This window comes from Drosophila nasuta, chromosome 2L (assembly GCF_023558535.2).
Source record: "Drosophila nasuta strain 15112-1781.00 chromosome 2L, ASM2355853v1, whole genome shotgun sequence".
NCBI classification, from domain to species: domain Eukaryota; kingdom Metazoa; phylum Arthropoda; class Insecta; order Diptera; family Drosophilidae; genus Drosophila; species Drosophila nasuta.
In genome coordinates this window covers 23,414,614-23,429,751 of record NC_083455.1, presented here as the reverse complement: position 1 = coordinate 23,429,751, position 15,138 = coordinate 23,414,614, and the positions used below count along the sequence as shown (strand labels likewise).

At 40.4% G+C, this 15,138-nt stretch overlaps 3 protein-coding genes across 3 annotated transcripts in view; 1 reads left to right on the top strand and 2 right to left on the bottom strand.

The window, feature by feature from the left end:
• Positions 1-596: 596 nt before the first annotated feature.
• Positions 597-1,619, top strand: LOC132798494 (uncharacterized). Its single transcript, XM_060810370.1, has 3 exons — positions 597-779; positions 903-1,088; positions 1,147-1,619. The coding sequence occupies exons 1-3, from the start codon at positions 728-730 to the stop codon at positions 1,371-1,373; spliced, it is 465 nt and encodes a 154-aa protein (XP_060666353.1). The 5' UTR covers positions 597-727; the 3' UTR covers positions 1,374-1,619.
• Positions 1,620-1,972: 353 nt separating this feature from the next.
• LOC132798241 (probable G-protein coupled receptor CG31760) overlaps positions 1,973-15,138 on the bottom strand; it is a 37,879-nt gene continuing 24,713 nt past the window's right edge. The window contains exons 5-14 of the mRNA XM_060810029.1: positions 13,198-13,417; positions 12,407-12,815; positions 11,711-12,009; positions 11,498-11,651; positions 6,848-6,957; positions 6,633-6,777; positions 5,046-5,254; positions 4,035-4,284; positions 3,781-3,971; positions 1,973-3,717 (exon numbers count right to left, since the gene is read on the bottom strand). Coding sequence (XP_060666012.1) covers positions 3,663-3,717; positions 3,781-3,971; positions 4,035-4,284; positions 5,046-5,254; positions 6,633-6,777; positions 6,848-6,957; positions 11,498-11,651; positions 11,711-12,009; positions 12,407-12,815; positions 13,198-13,417 — 2,042 coding nt within the window. The 3' untranslated portion in view covers positions 1,973-3,662. The remainder of the gene's footprint in view (positions 3,718-3,780; positions 3,972-4,034; positions 4,285-5,045; positions 5,255-6,632; positions 6,778-6,847; positions 6,958-11,497; positions 11,652-11,710; positions 12,010-12,406; positions 12,816-13,197; positions 13,418-15,138) is intronic.
• Positions 7,298-10,569, bottom strand: LOC132798231 (uncharacterized). Its single transcript, XM_060810018.1, has one exon. It carries the CDS (start codon positions 10,358-10,360, stop codon positions 7,529-7,531), a length of 2,832 nt encoding a protein of 943 aa, XP_060666001.1. The 5' UTR covers positions 10,361-10,569; the 3' UTR covers positions 7,298-7,528.

Below are 15,138 nucleotides of genomic sequence, written 5' to 3'. Positions count from 1 at the left end.
TTATAAAATATATTATTATTATTATCGTAATAATTGTAAATTATGCAGTTGTTTCAACACTTATACAAAATGTGGTTACATATCGATATGTTGTATGAAATGAGTATGAGAAACCAATAAACAAAACAAAATAGTTCAAAGAAACTCGCCTAAAATAATCCGTTTTTTTTCTTATAGCGTATAATTTAATTCTTCTTAAATATAAAAAAGATAAATATTTGTTTCTACCGAAATGTGAGTTAGAATTTAAAAAAACCCGCTTCAAAGTTCTTGCGTTCATGTGTGACCAAAAGTGAAATTTCTTATATATCCTCTAATGAAATATACCAAAATTCAGAAACCGTCTTAATTGTCATCTGGCCACTCTTCGCTTCAAATTTTAATAATTTTCCAAGCACGTGCAAAAGGTGTGCCACAAATTCACTTGTTTTTAATAAAATTAATATTACTTAAGTGATTTTTCCTATGATCAGTTTTCCATTAAAAATAAAAACAGTGAGTGTTATTACTATTATTATTATTATTGTTTTTCAACACCTTTTCTTATTTATCAACCGACCACCACATTTTATAGTCGCTCAAATAGCGGTAACATTGTTTTGGGGAGATGTGAAATCCATGCTACGGTCACGCTGAGTCACGCTTGCTTCGAAATAATTTGGTTTTAGTGTTTTGTTTAGTGCGATTAATTCTTGTTTAATCAAATAAATACTAATTTATTGGCAATATGTCTACGTTTACACGCTGCGCCTTTCTGCTGCTAACGCTGGCTGTTTGCGGTAAGTTGCTAAGTGAACGGAATTAGAACTGCCAAGAAATGAAGTTCTTGGGTGTGGCTGGCAGATGTGTTTACTCATGAAATTGTTTTGTTTTTCATTTAATTGGGACCAACCCACAAACAGGCAGTTGGGCCATACGTTGCTATCAGTGCTCCTCGGACCAAGATCGTAAGGGTCATGACAGTTGTGGCGCCTACAAGCGTTTCAATCGCACTGAGCACATTGCCATCGAATGCAATAGCGATGAATCTCACATGCCTGGCTCCTTTTGTATGAAGGTCGTCCAGCAGGGACCACGAGGCTTCATCTGTAAGTATTCCAGTAGTGCTAGCATTGAATTTGCACTAATATCTTGCTCTCTTTGCAGGGGATGGACGCTGGCGTCAAGTAATACGCCGTTGCGCTTCCGTTTCAGAGACGGGCGTCACGGGCGTGTGCAATTGGGGCGTCTACGAGAACGGCGTTTACTGGGAGGAGTGTTATTGCTCCAATGACAGCTGCAATGGCTCTGGCCTGACCTCGTTGGATAAATCACTACAGTTATTACTGGGATTCGCTCTGATGGCCGCCACTGCCAGCTTTATGCGCAGCTAGAAATGTTTGTATTTCATCGGAGAAACAGAAATTACAAAAGAAAAGTGCCTTTAAACATCGCCTCACTAGCTGTTGAAAGCTCAAACGAATCTAGCATAATCTCTATGTATAAGTGACTCGAATTCCATTCAACATTCCGTCCACATTTGTGTGTTTTAGTTTTAAGACAAAAGTTTTTACACCGAATCTCGCAATATCATTTTTGTAACACGAAATATAGACAATAGTTTAAAATCGGCTACCAAACCAACCCGACAAATTGTTTAGTGAGTGTTCTTTAACCAATGTTTGCCCAATCAGCTTTTCGATTCCTGGTAAATGTGAGAATCTATGAAACTGTTTAAAGATATCCAGGGAAAGCGAAATTATGAATGGAAAGGAACCCTTGACTACAAACTTATAAACTAAATTTATATGGAAGTGAATAAAACAGTTGTATACCAATTCTGACCTTAATTATCAACAAGTTGAGTGTGCTAAGTAAATTATAAATTGCAGGATTGTATTTCAAAGGATCTATCAAAGATTTATGAAATCACTTGGTAAGTAAATCAAACACGATTCTTTTGCTTTTATAACATTTATTTTTGATTTTATCTTCAATATGTATATGTTAATTTAACATTAACTTAACTGTTAATTTAATTGTATAATTTGTAAGGTTTTCTTGCTTTATTTATTACGTAATATGCCCAACTATTTTCAGAAAATTACGCGCCTGTTAACAGTTTTCATTTTATTTATATTTTATTTTAAAAATTGCTAAAATTCAAAATTGTTTTTCATACATATATTTATTACGCCATTATCAATTACACTAAAATCGACTCATTTTCTTGCTAATCTTAAGTATTATGTATTATGCTGCATATAAGTAGCTTTACGATGAGCTCAACTAATACGAGATTTTTACTACAAAATATTGAAGTAAACCAAGAGAAGCAACAGAGTTATTGCAGGTGTGTGAGAGTGCGCTTACACAAAATTAGGATATATTTTGTAAGATAATATAATAATGTTATGTATTGCAAGGTGCATGAGAGAAATCAAATAGATATAATTGTCTAAACCCTAGGACACGACTCTATGAGCCTTGCCATATGACGTGCTACACAAGTGACCAAATGAAGCCACCGAATCTTCTTTTACAATCCGAACGAAGTGAAAAATATTTGCTCAATGTTGATGTTTAAAATTTCTCGCGATTGATGATCGACAACATATACGAGTAGGTGGGATAAATGCTGAAGAAGCTGAACGAAATAAGGAAAGCGAATGCGTTTATACGATGGATGATTAAACTAAAAAAAAAGAAAATTCAAATGAAAAATCAAAGCACATTTACATATTGTGATATGGCAAGAAATGGAAATGCTATCGTATCGTTGGGGGAACTTTGATGCTAGTTAATATAAACGCATTCCAGGGATCAGATCAGATCAGACAAACAGACAGACGGAGACACATACACACAAACATTATTTAAGACTAGTTTAAACATTAAGCGATTTACTGTTGTTGTTGCTGATGTTGTTGCTTCTTTTACTGTTGTTGCAGCTCTCGTAACGAAATCACAAATTTGCTTCAAGCAGAGAGCAGTCCGTTTTCCTAGACGATGATTGGGGTGCGAGCATCGAGAGTTTTGCTGTCCGTCAATGTGGATGACAGCGAGCACGACGTGTTGTTATTATTGTGGCTGCTGCTCGGCTCATCTTCCAGATCGAGGCCAACATTATTGTTGTCACAGGGAGGAGCATGCAACTGCACCTGCTCCGTGATGGTCAGCGGTTCACTGGACAACGATAACGGCGACTCCAAGCGCTGCACAGCATTTCCTCTTTGACGTGGCGGCGATGGTGTGTGTATGGCATACAAACAGCTGCTCGAGGTGGACGACAAGGAGCTGCTACCCGGAGAGATGGGCAGCGGCAATGGAGGTTCCATTGTCAACGACGATTGCGGGGACTGCAGCTGGGTGAGCAGCGTGTCCTCTTCACTGCTTGTCAACTCGTGGAGTTCGGCCACAGTGCGATTGATGCGTATGTGTTGTGCATCATTGTCATCGTCCTGCTGCTGGTCATTCAGCTGATAATACAACTGCAAACTATCATCAAGTATGGGCGCAAAGAGGCGTCGAAATTGTTGCAGTAAATCAGACTGATCATCAAGCTCTGGCTGCTGTTGCTCTTCTGCTTGCTGGTAGAAACTAAAATCAATTGCATCGTCTACGATCTGCCCGTGCTTATCAACAACATTTATTGAGCAATCTTTAACACTTCGTTGACCGCGTCAGACTTTACCCTTGGGCGATTTGCATTTCGAGGGCGTCGCATTCCCAGACAAGCTGCAAAATAATACAAGTTCATTCCAAGCTCATTTCAAAGTAAGTAGAAAGTAATTAGTTTACCAGCTGAAATCATCCTTGCCGCCGGTTTGTGTTTGCGCCGTGGAAACGCTGCTCTTGCTGTAGGGCGCCTGGAACGAGGTGGATGTGATGGTGAAGTAACCACCTGGCTTCGGTTTCAGATGACGATTGTTCATCTGCATGTGCACAGTCTTCATGAACTCGATCTGATGCGCCAGCTTCTGGATTTGTTCCTGCAATTCATATTCATTTATTTATGTAACTTCCTTAGCTGCAGTTTTGACTCTTGCACTTGCCTTGAGTTCCTCGTTCTCTTGGTACAAATCGGGCGATTCTTCAGGCACCAGACCCACGCCATTGAGGGAGAAGGACGCAGTTATGCTGCGCACCTTGGCCTTCTGATCCCATTTATCGCCCTGACCCTTGAAGACACGCGCTATCTTCGGACCAAAGACCAGAGCAATTGTCGTCGTCGTGGAGAGTTGGGTGCGCACAAAGCCAAGCATGTATTTGTAATCCGGTCCAGCGTGCGGAAAGAGCATAACGCTGTGGAAGAAGACACACAACAAGCAGGTAAGTTAAAATCAAGCTAAAATATCCTTAGATTGTTCTGAAGACCTTTATTTTACAGGCTGACAATTTCCTCAAAATAAGATATAAACGAAGCTTCGAGTATATTTTGAAGAAAATGTCCAGAAGGTCAAGCAGGACTTTAAAAGTGATTGGCAAACTCTCTTTGACTAGAATTTCAAAAGGTATTCAAGAAGCCGCAGACAGAAAGGAAAACGGAGAGATGCGGTAGGAAAGAGCAACAAGTTGACACGAGTGCTGGTTGTATTGGAACAAGTTGAAGAACAAATTGCATTAATTATCAAAACACTTGAAAGGATTTTCAATTTGAGTGGCAGTTGGCAGCAGTTGGAAGTTGGCAGGAAGCGGAATCCCGCAAGCAAACGTGCGAGAGGAGCAGGACGAACTTGGCCAAGAAATCTGCGGAATGTCTGTGTAAACAAAATGTGGCGAGCAAAGGAACAAACAACACACACACACATACAGACAGACAGACAGACGCATAGACAGTTGGATAGACAGAGGCAGACGAATGGGCTACAAAAAGGATTACAATGGAAACGCGACGCGCGTTCGCAGCAAGCCAAGGAATTTAATTAAAACTCAACGAGACACACGCCCCCACACTTTGTGCTTGCCGTGTGGGCGTGGCAGGGTTTAATGCGTAATGGACAAGACGTGCCCCCAGGAGTATATAGGATTACACAACCAACCATCTTCCTCTCTGTGGAACTTACTGAAACGCCACCATGGCAATGTTGACTATGGCAATGTTGTAGATGGCATACGAGATCAGACGCGCCTCGTTGTAGAGACTCTCCGCGTTGCGAACGTTATAGCAGACCCGAATGCCCCAAGCCAGGAAGAAGACCTCGCCGATGGCCAGACTGTGATCCCACCAGTTGTACGAACACTGTTTGAACTTCAGATGGTGCTGATCGTAGATCTGTAGTTAAAAATAAGTTTTTGTTTATAAATTATAGAACACACTTGATGTGCAGAGATAAAGAAGTAATATGAATTAATATGAATTGCAGACACACAGCAAACAATAAAAGAAAAATAATAATAAAATTACTTTTGAATTTTAACGAATTTGTTTTATTTTTGTAGGGTACTTTGAAATTCAAAATTTTAAATTGGCGCTAAAAAAATGAAATTTGTGTAGCATACTTTGAGGGTGCACAGTGAATTGATTTTCGAAAATCGGCTATATCTAAGCTATATCCTGTCGTATTTTCAAAGGACACGTGTTGCGAAGATCGCCAGGACCAATTCTATCGATCTGCATCAAAAAAACATGAGGTCATCTAAGAAACCAATACTTGTAATTTTTTGGTCCCAGGGCCGCGAGAAAAATGTGAAATCCGCAGATTGCAGGATATCTCGGGAACTACAAGGACGATTTGAATGTCCTTTGGCGTGGTGATAGACCCCATCAATAGAAGTAATTTGACACCGGACTCTCAAGGATCGGACAGGATATGGCCGAGATATACGCTATTTTCTGTATACAAAAAAGTCCTTGTAACTTTGTTGTTTACAGGACATTCGTCCTGTTTAGGGTGTCAATCAATTTGTATTGCGAAGACCTATCCTTGTGCCAAAGGACATCCCGATCGTCCTTCAAATGGCCGAGATAAAGCGGATTTTCCAGTTTTCTCGCAAATTTTCCATGCCTCCCCCTTACAAAAATTTGATGTGAATTTTTTTCCGATTTCCTTAAAATCTGTGAATGCCAATCGATAATTCTGGTTATCCTGATTACAAAAAGGTATAACATTTTAATATCCCTAAGGATTTGGCATCGTTATGGCTAAATAACTATTGTCCTTTATGGATAAAATTAATACTGCGAAATAACTGCGCCTGTGTGATAGGCAACGTTTTTTTTTTGTTTTCATGCAGCAGTTGCTTTCTGCTTATTTCTGTTTGCCTGGTATTTCAGCTATTGATGTGGAACTTTTTGGGCGTTCGCGGCGGCAAATAAATCCAGGCATAGGGAACAAAAATAGTATTGCGTATCTTAAAGGGCAGACAGAATTTATAAAATAAAAGCGATTTAAAATATAGACAAATAATGTTTTTTAATACAAATTTAAAATGTAGCAACTATAATATTTATATTATAATAGTGAATGTAGAAATGTATTGACTGATCAATATTAAATGATCGAAATATATACGTTATAATAAAGAATGAAGTAAAAATATAATCTTTTCTTTTGATACAATAAAACATGAATAATTTTGTACAAATAAATAAATTAACAAAAAAGGGAAAAACTATATATAAGGTGATGCATCCAAAATATTGTACTTACGACTTCAGCATAAGGAGTGGCAGATATAGTCCAGGTGCCCAGATAGATGAGCATCACGAGCAATATTGGAACCATCCACTGCAACAGCTGCTGGTCATTGAGCTTGATCTTATGCGCCGATTTGACGCGATACGTTAATGAGACACTGAAAGTAATAAGGAGTATTTTAAAAAAGAAATGCGAAAACTGATAAAACCAAGAATTAAACGACTTACCGCCAGGTCTTCATCAGCAACGAAGTGTAGGTGATGCAGAAGCCCATGTGACGCGTCCACTTGGTGGCAATACACCAGCTGGTGTCCAAATATGGGAAAATGGCGACCATCTGTGGAAAATGTGAAAATGCGGAAAAGCGATTTAAAAATATCACGAGTTCGTTTCGTGTATGTTTAAGTGGAATTAAAACGAAGCGACACTTCCAAGTGCGATTTAAGAGGCAAAACGAGCCAAAAGCTGCCTGACAGCTCCACTCACGACTCAAACAGCAGAGAGAAAGGCGGAGCAGCCACTCAAAGTGCCGTTAAGTTGACAGCGGACATGCCAAAAAGCAATTGACAGTTTAGGTAAGGTCACGGCTGATGGCTCCACAGAGCACAGCGGGCCCAACTTAATGGAAAATGGGGAAAGCAAATATCACGAGTTTCCATTTCTAATACACACAAAACCATTTGAAAGGGGGAATTGGGATACAAGCAGAGTACAAAAAGGGAACATATAATAATATACAGTATAGGTCATCTTAAAATGTTAAAGCTAATCAATTTATAGCATAAATTTGCGGTATTTCGTATAAATTATTCATAATAGAGCTGCCAGCATATTTGTTATTTGTTTGGCACAAATCTATTTATAATATTGGAAAAATTTAAAGAGCTAACGATGCAAATGGACTGCGCTTATGAATGAGGTTTGTCAGAATTCTCAACGATTTTTATCTCCTCTGTCGAGTGGAATTCCTTCAGTGTCTGATCTTTCTCCTTGGTGGCATCCTCAATGAGATTTGGATTGTCCGTGCCAACATCTTTGGGATGCTTTAGAGCATCACCTTTGGGCAAGTTTGGGGAATGATCATTCTCGTGCAATTCCGGCTGATAAATCTCCACTTGAATGGTTGTCTCATAGAAGTTGTAGCGTTTGTGTATTAATGTTTTCGACTCTTCCAGGATGCGATGTGGATCCGCATCCGCAAGTATTGCCAGATGAGCAGAAAGCGCTAATTTATCAATACTAAGCGCCCAGATGCGCAAGTTGTGCACACGCTCGACGCCTTCTATGCTGAGGAATAGTTTCTGCACCTCGCCATAGTCCATGTAATCAGGCGTCGCCTCCATGAGCACCATCATGACATCCCGCAATATGCCGTAGGTAACGAAGAGCACAATAATTGAGAAGATGAACGTGCAAATCGAATCGATGACAGCCCATTCGGGTTTAAAGAAGATGATGCAGGCGGCAAGAAAGACGCCCACACTTTGTACAATGTCGCCAATCACATGAACGATGGCAGCTCGGACATTAATGTTTTGCTTTTTCTGCTGTTGGACCGCAGAGATCGAAGCGGGCAACAGATGTTGTTCTTTCACAGAGGGACTTAGGAGCTCTTCGCTTCTGACAGAAGTATCTGCGATAAATGGATGTGATGCTTGCAGCTTTAGGTGACTTTGACGATTCAGTTCGCTCACTTCGCGTTGGCCATGCGAGTGGCCATGACTCAGCTGCACTGCCATGATCACGTTCACCACAATTGCCAGCAGCGAGGTGATGAGCATAATGACCGCATCCACCTCATGGGCACCCGACATCATGCGCTGTATAGCAATCCAGACAAGCACGCCAGTGATTACCCAAATAAAGTAGACAGACATCAAGGCGCTTATGACTTCAGCTCGATGCCAGCCGAAATTGAAGCGATTCGTCGAGGCGCGTCCAGCAAGATAAAGAGCAAACAGTGAGATCAGGAAGCCAGCCAAATCGGTGAGCAAATGCGCTGCATCTGTGGCAATGGCCAAGCTGTTTGAGAGCAAGCCGCCAATAATCTCGCAGATCATAAAGAAGACGCACAGAATGCAGGCCACAATCAGCTTGCGGACTGCCGTCTTGTCCACGCCCGGCGTGCGCTGTCCACGCTGACAGTAATCATGGCTGGTGGTTATATGCGACTCCCTTCCGTGTATTGTCATCGTTTGTATTGAATCCGAGTGCTGCAGTGGCTCATGCTCGAATGCCTCTCGCTCCACTTGCACATTTTGCTCCAGTTTCACCTGTTGTTGCTGCTCCACGGCCAAGGCGTGCTGCAGATCGTGCGGCATCAGAATGATGGTATGTGGCGTCAGTTCATTTGTGGCAGCTTCGGCGGCAGCTACACGTTCTCCACCAAAGGGCAGCACTAGAAAACGCTTGAAGGCAGTAGACAACGAATTTGTTACGTCGTCTTGAACCTGCTCCGCCGAAAGATCTGCATCTATTACAGCATCCTCAATCACAGTGGCTTCACTGGTTTTGGGCGTTATTGAAGAGACGGTGCTGGGTGTGCTGATTGCCAAACTATCTGCATCTGGAGCGCGAGCAGCTTCCTTAGCTGTTCGCCCAGCAAAAACTTCAACCAAAGTTATCAGCTCCTTGTTAGCTTCAGTTGCAGAACCAAGCGTTGAATCTTGTATAGAAATCTTTTGAATTTCTGCATCTTCGACTGCAGCTTCTATAAGAATTTCTTCGATTTTCTCCGCGGGAACTGGTTTTACTCGATCTTTTGCGGCTTCAGTTGAAACAGAAGCCGAAACTTCCTCCTGTGAAGCTGCTTCAGCTAAAGAGGCACCTTCATTTACAGCTGCTTTATCCGATTCATTTTCCACAAGTGCTTCTTTCAAAATTCGTTTTACATCCTCAGTTGTTGGCTGAATTGGATTGCGAGCACGTCCAAATGTGGGCAAATTCTTAAAGATTTTGCCAGGCGTCAAGCGTTCCTGTGGTTCCAGTGTGATCAGCTCCGCATCGTTGACACTAGGCGCGACATTTAACGACTTGCGAAATGGTCCCGTCAATATGTTGATGATGCCCGACTGCCGCGTGTCCATCTGTTGTTTGAGCGCGTCTGGAGCTGACAGTAGTTCATCATCCGTCCAGGTGGCAGCATTAGCCGCAGAAGTATGTGGCGTCTGAGTGCTGACCATGTGCTTGAATGCACCACGAGTTGGATTATTCGATTTGGGTTTGGCTGCCGCCTCAATGCGCGTCATCTTCAAGTGTTGATCCAACAATGGATGCTCGATGCTCGTCTCGAGCAATTGGGAAGGCGAGGGCATTTGCAAATAATCTGAATCCTTGGACGCTTCTGGAATACGCGGCTTACTGGACTTCAAATGGATTTCAGACTGCAAGCGCTTCGTCGATTTCTTAAGGCGATCCGACCAGGTTTCGGAGCGCTTCTGTATCGGATTCGGGTTCTCATCTTGTTTATGTGCTCGACTGCAAGAAGCCTCTGTAGCGTCTTTATTGCTGTTGCTGTATTGGACACCAGCTACAGCCTGCTTTGACCACTTTTGTTGCTTGCTTGGCGTCGAGTTGCGAGACGCAGGCACCTCAGTTGTTTGGTGACGTTTTGTTGGCTGCTTGTGTCGCGATTCAATGTCCGGTATCTTGACCATCTCCCGCAATGCCTCTTGCAAGGCAGCCTCATCCTCAGGTTCATTATCATCCTCGTCGACGCTAGGCAGTTTCTTCTCACTCATGTTGTAGTCGATGCTATGCTCCTTTTCTCTCTCTCGTTTTACTTTTATTCAGTTGAACAACAAACTCTGATTAGAAAATCAGTTACGTTTATTAGTTTTACGAGACGCTTGAAGCTCCCACAGCTGACATTACCCGCAAGTCCTTCTTCTCGTCTTCTCTTAACCCATTTGCTGATGTTTTTCCAGTTGCTTCTTTTGTTTGACACGGCTTTTATGCGTCCAGTGGGGCTCGGCTAATGTTAAACAATAACAAAGCACTTGCACTGCATACAACACACAGCTGCTGAATACTCTTCATGATTTATGTCATATGCCGGAATTAATTTACTTTTAACATTTCAGCGATACTAAAAGCGAGTAAATATTGATTAAATGTAGAGCAGCATTAAATTTTTAAATTGCAACTGAAATACCAACTAATAAAAAAGTTTGTTGTTTTAAAATGCAAATAAATGTTAATTTAATCAGTTAACAATAAAAAAGGTGAATTTCAATTGATATTAAATTGATTCTGATTGATCAAAGGATATTATTAAATTAGTTGAATCGTTGTTGGATTAAAATGTGCTGCATTGCTGACTTATTTAAACGTTTTTTTATGTTCAACATTTAATCAATATATACTGTGTGTGTCTCATAAAATTATAAAGTTTTTTACGCTGGCAGTTCGCATATTAATCTCACGTTTTAACAGACTGCCAACGAGCTAAATCTGTTATCAAGCTCAGCCAAATGTGAATAAATTCATTAGCTGATGAGCGTTACAAACTGCACAACAAAAGCTTTAAAACCGAGTCGAAGGCGGGTTACTAAAAGCCGCATTTAAAAAGCCATAAAAAGGAGTTTTATGTTGCGGCTGCAGGAACAGGAGCACACACAGGTGACTACTAAGTAAGAGGCGGTGGGCAGCAAGAGGCAGGAGGCTGGAGGGCCATTACATGTGGGTCAATTGTAAATGAGACCACAAGACCTTTTGTCACATTAGCAGGCCCATTGCCCCGCTGCCATTCTGTCATTCTACCATTGTCGTCGCCGTTGTATTCACATTCATTCGTAATGGTCTTTGTGTGTTTGGCAGAGCCATTTAATGGGTTAAGTAGCGTATGTTTGAAGATGTAGAGTGGGTTAAGAGCTCACCTCCAGATACATAATGGCACAGCCAATGAGCGTGATCATCAAAAATATGGGACTGGCCACCTTGAAGACTTTGACGCGTCGATGCCGGAACAGATAGCCAGCGAGAACAAACGTGCCACATGCGCAGCCAATCGATATGGTCAGCAGGGATATTCTGTAATGCAATGCACAATGAAGAAGAAAAGTGGTAAACAGATAAACAAACAAACACACCTGAAGGGCCAGTGATAGTTGGCCAGACAGGGCTCCGGGCCAGTGCAGGTGTCACAGCCAGGAGCGCATGGGTAACACTTGAATACTTCCGAATAATAATTGCTTATATTGTCTTGATGCTCCTGCCAGGCGATTTCCATGATTGTGCCATTGAAGCCATCCGGATGACGCAGTGAGTAGAAGCCACGCTTGCAAAGGCATTGATAGGCGCCCCGTGACCAGCTGCTCGACGACATTCCCGCCAATATCTTGCCGCTGCTTATTGTCGGCGTCTCTGCGCTCGGTTGTCGATAATCGCACTGCAATAACATGCAGATTAGTGTTATTATATCCTAACAAAAATAGAAAATTAACTCTAAGAACTAGAAAAAACTTATTGATAATGAAAACTTTAGCTATATATTAGGTTAACAACTTGAGAATCAAGGAGGGCGCTGCAAGTTTACTACTGAATTTCACTTTAAATTCTCTTACCACATTTGCCAAGTTAACTATCTGAGAATCACAAAGAATAGTCTTGGCAAATGTTGTTCGTCATTTTTATTTCACATTAAATTTTTAATTGCTTTCAATTATGTTTTAAATACCTGTCTTAATTGGACAAGCTATTTTTGCTTTTCGTACGTTTTCTCTTGATTTTAGACCATTATTTTATATCTCTATGAACTGGGCAAATGTGACAGCAAATTGACTTACCACCATGGAGGCACGATGGCATTTGTGTGAACTGTGAAACGCTTGCAAATCATTTATGGTATCCACATCATTGTTATTGTTGTTGGCAGTAGCAGCTGCTGCAGCTGATGCAATTGTGGATCGACGTGCTGGCTGCCGTTGTCGCAGTAGCAACTGTTGACTGCTGAAGCGATACGGGATGGCATCGCATTGATTGACGCGCAGCGATGTCACATCAATGTCCACGCTTATGAAGCCGCGCAATCCATGTCGTCCACTTGGTGGTATGGCAATGCTATACGATACCAGCCACTTACTCACGGCACATGAGAAGTACGGATACGTCCACCAGCCCTTGTAGTAGTTATTCGGTGGGCTTGGCGCAAACTTTGGCGAGCGTAATGTTGGAGTGCTGCTCTCATCGTCGAACCTAAACAAAAGAAATGATAGTGATTTAAAACAAGTAAGGAAAGCTATACAAATAAATGCTCGAGAATACATTTTCTTTAAGTTTTTTATCCAATAGTAGCAAAATGTTCATAAATCATTGATAATATGTTATTAAATCATGTATATATTTCAAAATAGAGCTCTATTATTATTATTATTTAATACAGTTTTGATTTCGACTTGCTCTTGTATAGCTAAATTGCTTGTAAGGAAAAAATTGTGGCTGTATCCTGGGATTTTGGAGTTCTTACAGACAAACATAGCATCTCTGACGCCGCTCGATAAAATATTAACTTTCTGCTGCCATAAACTTATAATACTTAGCGACTTATAAGAACACATTGAACATATGCTAAGCTTACCAGGGATAACTGTGCGCGGGCTTTTTGCCAATCTGCAGCGATTCCTCCTCATACCGTTGCGTCTCGCTCGCTTGCAACTTGTTGTTGTTGTTGTCGCTGTTGCTTTTCACCCACCAAACATACGACTGCACGGCGCCGTTCGTTAGGTTCAAAGCTAAAATGCGTGCACCATTTATGTATTCATCAGTGAGCAAGCCCTTGGCCAGCGCATCGGAGAGTCCTATATAAAAAAGATGAAAAATTAAAATATAGTATATAGGAGAATGTAGGTCAGCAGCAAGCGGCAAAAAAAGGAAGTTACTTCAGTTATGATGTATGAGTGTATGTTTGTGTGTGTTCTTTTGCGGAAATTAAATGCGAAAACACTGCAGCACAGACATGCTCATTAAAAATGCACTTACATTGTTTAATTGGTTATTGCAGTGCATAAATGCTGGCTGCATAAATATTTACAATAGCACTAAACGTTTAAAAACCATTTAATTGTTAATTAATGTTGTGCGCACTTTGCTTTTTCCAATTTGTGGTGAATTGTAAATTTTCACTGCGTGAAGTGGCCAGATCGCCAAAAATACAACTTATTGCCAGATCGTGCGAACTTGAAAGCTTGCTACTTGTATGCAGCTTTTTCATCGATTTATATCGAAGATCACTACAGAAAAGCCCGCGGAAATTACGACGTTGAAATTGATTTGAATTTAAAATTTCATTGAATCTTAAATTGACTATAACAATTACATGCTTTTAATATAGAATGACAATATACATTTAATTTATTTAATTACTTTAATGTCACTTTTAATAACTTGTCATTTTTAAATATATCAAAATATTTTTTCCCATAATTTGGCCAGCCGACTGGCTGTGATGGCAATGTTCAGCAGTGTCAGTGAAAGTATCTCCCATTGCTTAATTGCGCAAATTACAATTTCGCTGAAACATTTAATTCATGCCCAGCTGTCATTGCAATAACGACCTTGAAATAGTTTTTTTTTTGCTTTGTGGAAAAAGGCCATTAAAAGGCACACAGAAGCTGCAAGTGTTTTTCAGCCTTGAGGGGAAAAAAATTGTTGGCAACAATGATTAATATGCGCAACGGGTGCACAGCTCCGACTCCCTCCCACTCTCCCATCTCCACCCTTGTTCTACAACAGCCACGGACGGCTGTCAAAAGTTAATATTTTTTTCATATTTTTTTCTTTTCTGTGTCGCGTGTGTTTTTTTTGCTGCCACACTTTCCCTGGACAGCAGCAGCAGCAGCAGCAGCCGCATTTCTGTTTGAGTTGTTATAAGAGAAACGAGCAGGAACAAAAGCAACAACTGTTTACAAGGTAAACTTATTTAAATTCGATTAGCGCAACTTCCGTGCCACTTTCTGTGGGTGACCAACATCTTGCAGCGGGTATAACACTTATGTCATCAAGCGTGACACAGTTGACATTATGTCAAATGTGAATGCATACAGAATGATAAATATATAGCAGATGTTTGTGGTATTACTATCATAAATGGGTGAAATGATGCGGGATGACGTCAAGCGCTTTTTTTATAGTAAATCTTCTTCCTTAAACTATAGGTCATTAAGAATAATGTTTTAAAAATTTTAAATATCATTTATCAAATACTTTAAATTTAGCATTAATTTGAAGTTTCATTTATGTCAGTTAATGTAAACTAAATAAAAATAAAAAAAAAATAAATAATAAATAATAAAATATGAATATGAAAATATATAAATATAATAATTCATATTAATTTATTTTTAATATTTTCATTTGTCACACACTATAGAAGAGTCTCTGCGGTTCGTCATCTTTTGCAATGTTTTCCCGTCTTGTGTAATATGTAGTATATATTTTGATTAGTATGTATAGCGTTTTGCAACTTTGTTGCCTGTTACTTTAGAGTTGGTTTTTTGAGCTTGAGCTTGGCGTTAAACAA

What these genes read in the sequence shown, in the direction of transcription:
- LOC132798494 (XM_060810370.1), top strand. Translation starts at nt 728, where the DNA reads ATGTCTACGTTTACACGCTGCGCCTTTCTGCTGCTAACGCTGGCTGTT. An exon ending in GCTAACGCTGGCTGTTTGCG is followed by an intron (nt 780 to 902) that starts GTAAGTTGCTAA and finishes ACCCACAAACAG; the next exon opens with GCAGTTGGGCCATACGTTGC. An exon ending in GGGACCACGAGGCTTCATCT is followed by an intron (nt 1,089 to 1,146) that starts GTAAGTATTCCA and finishes CTCTCTTTGCAG; the next exon opens with GGGATGGACGCTGGCGTCAA.
- LOC132798231 (XM_060810018.1), bottom strand. Translation starts at nt 10,360, where the DNA reads ATGAGTGAGAAGAAACTGCCTAGCGTCGACGAGGATGATAATGAACCT.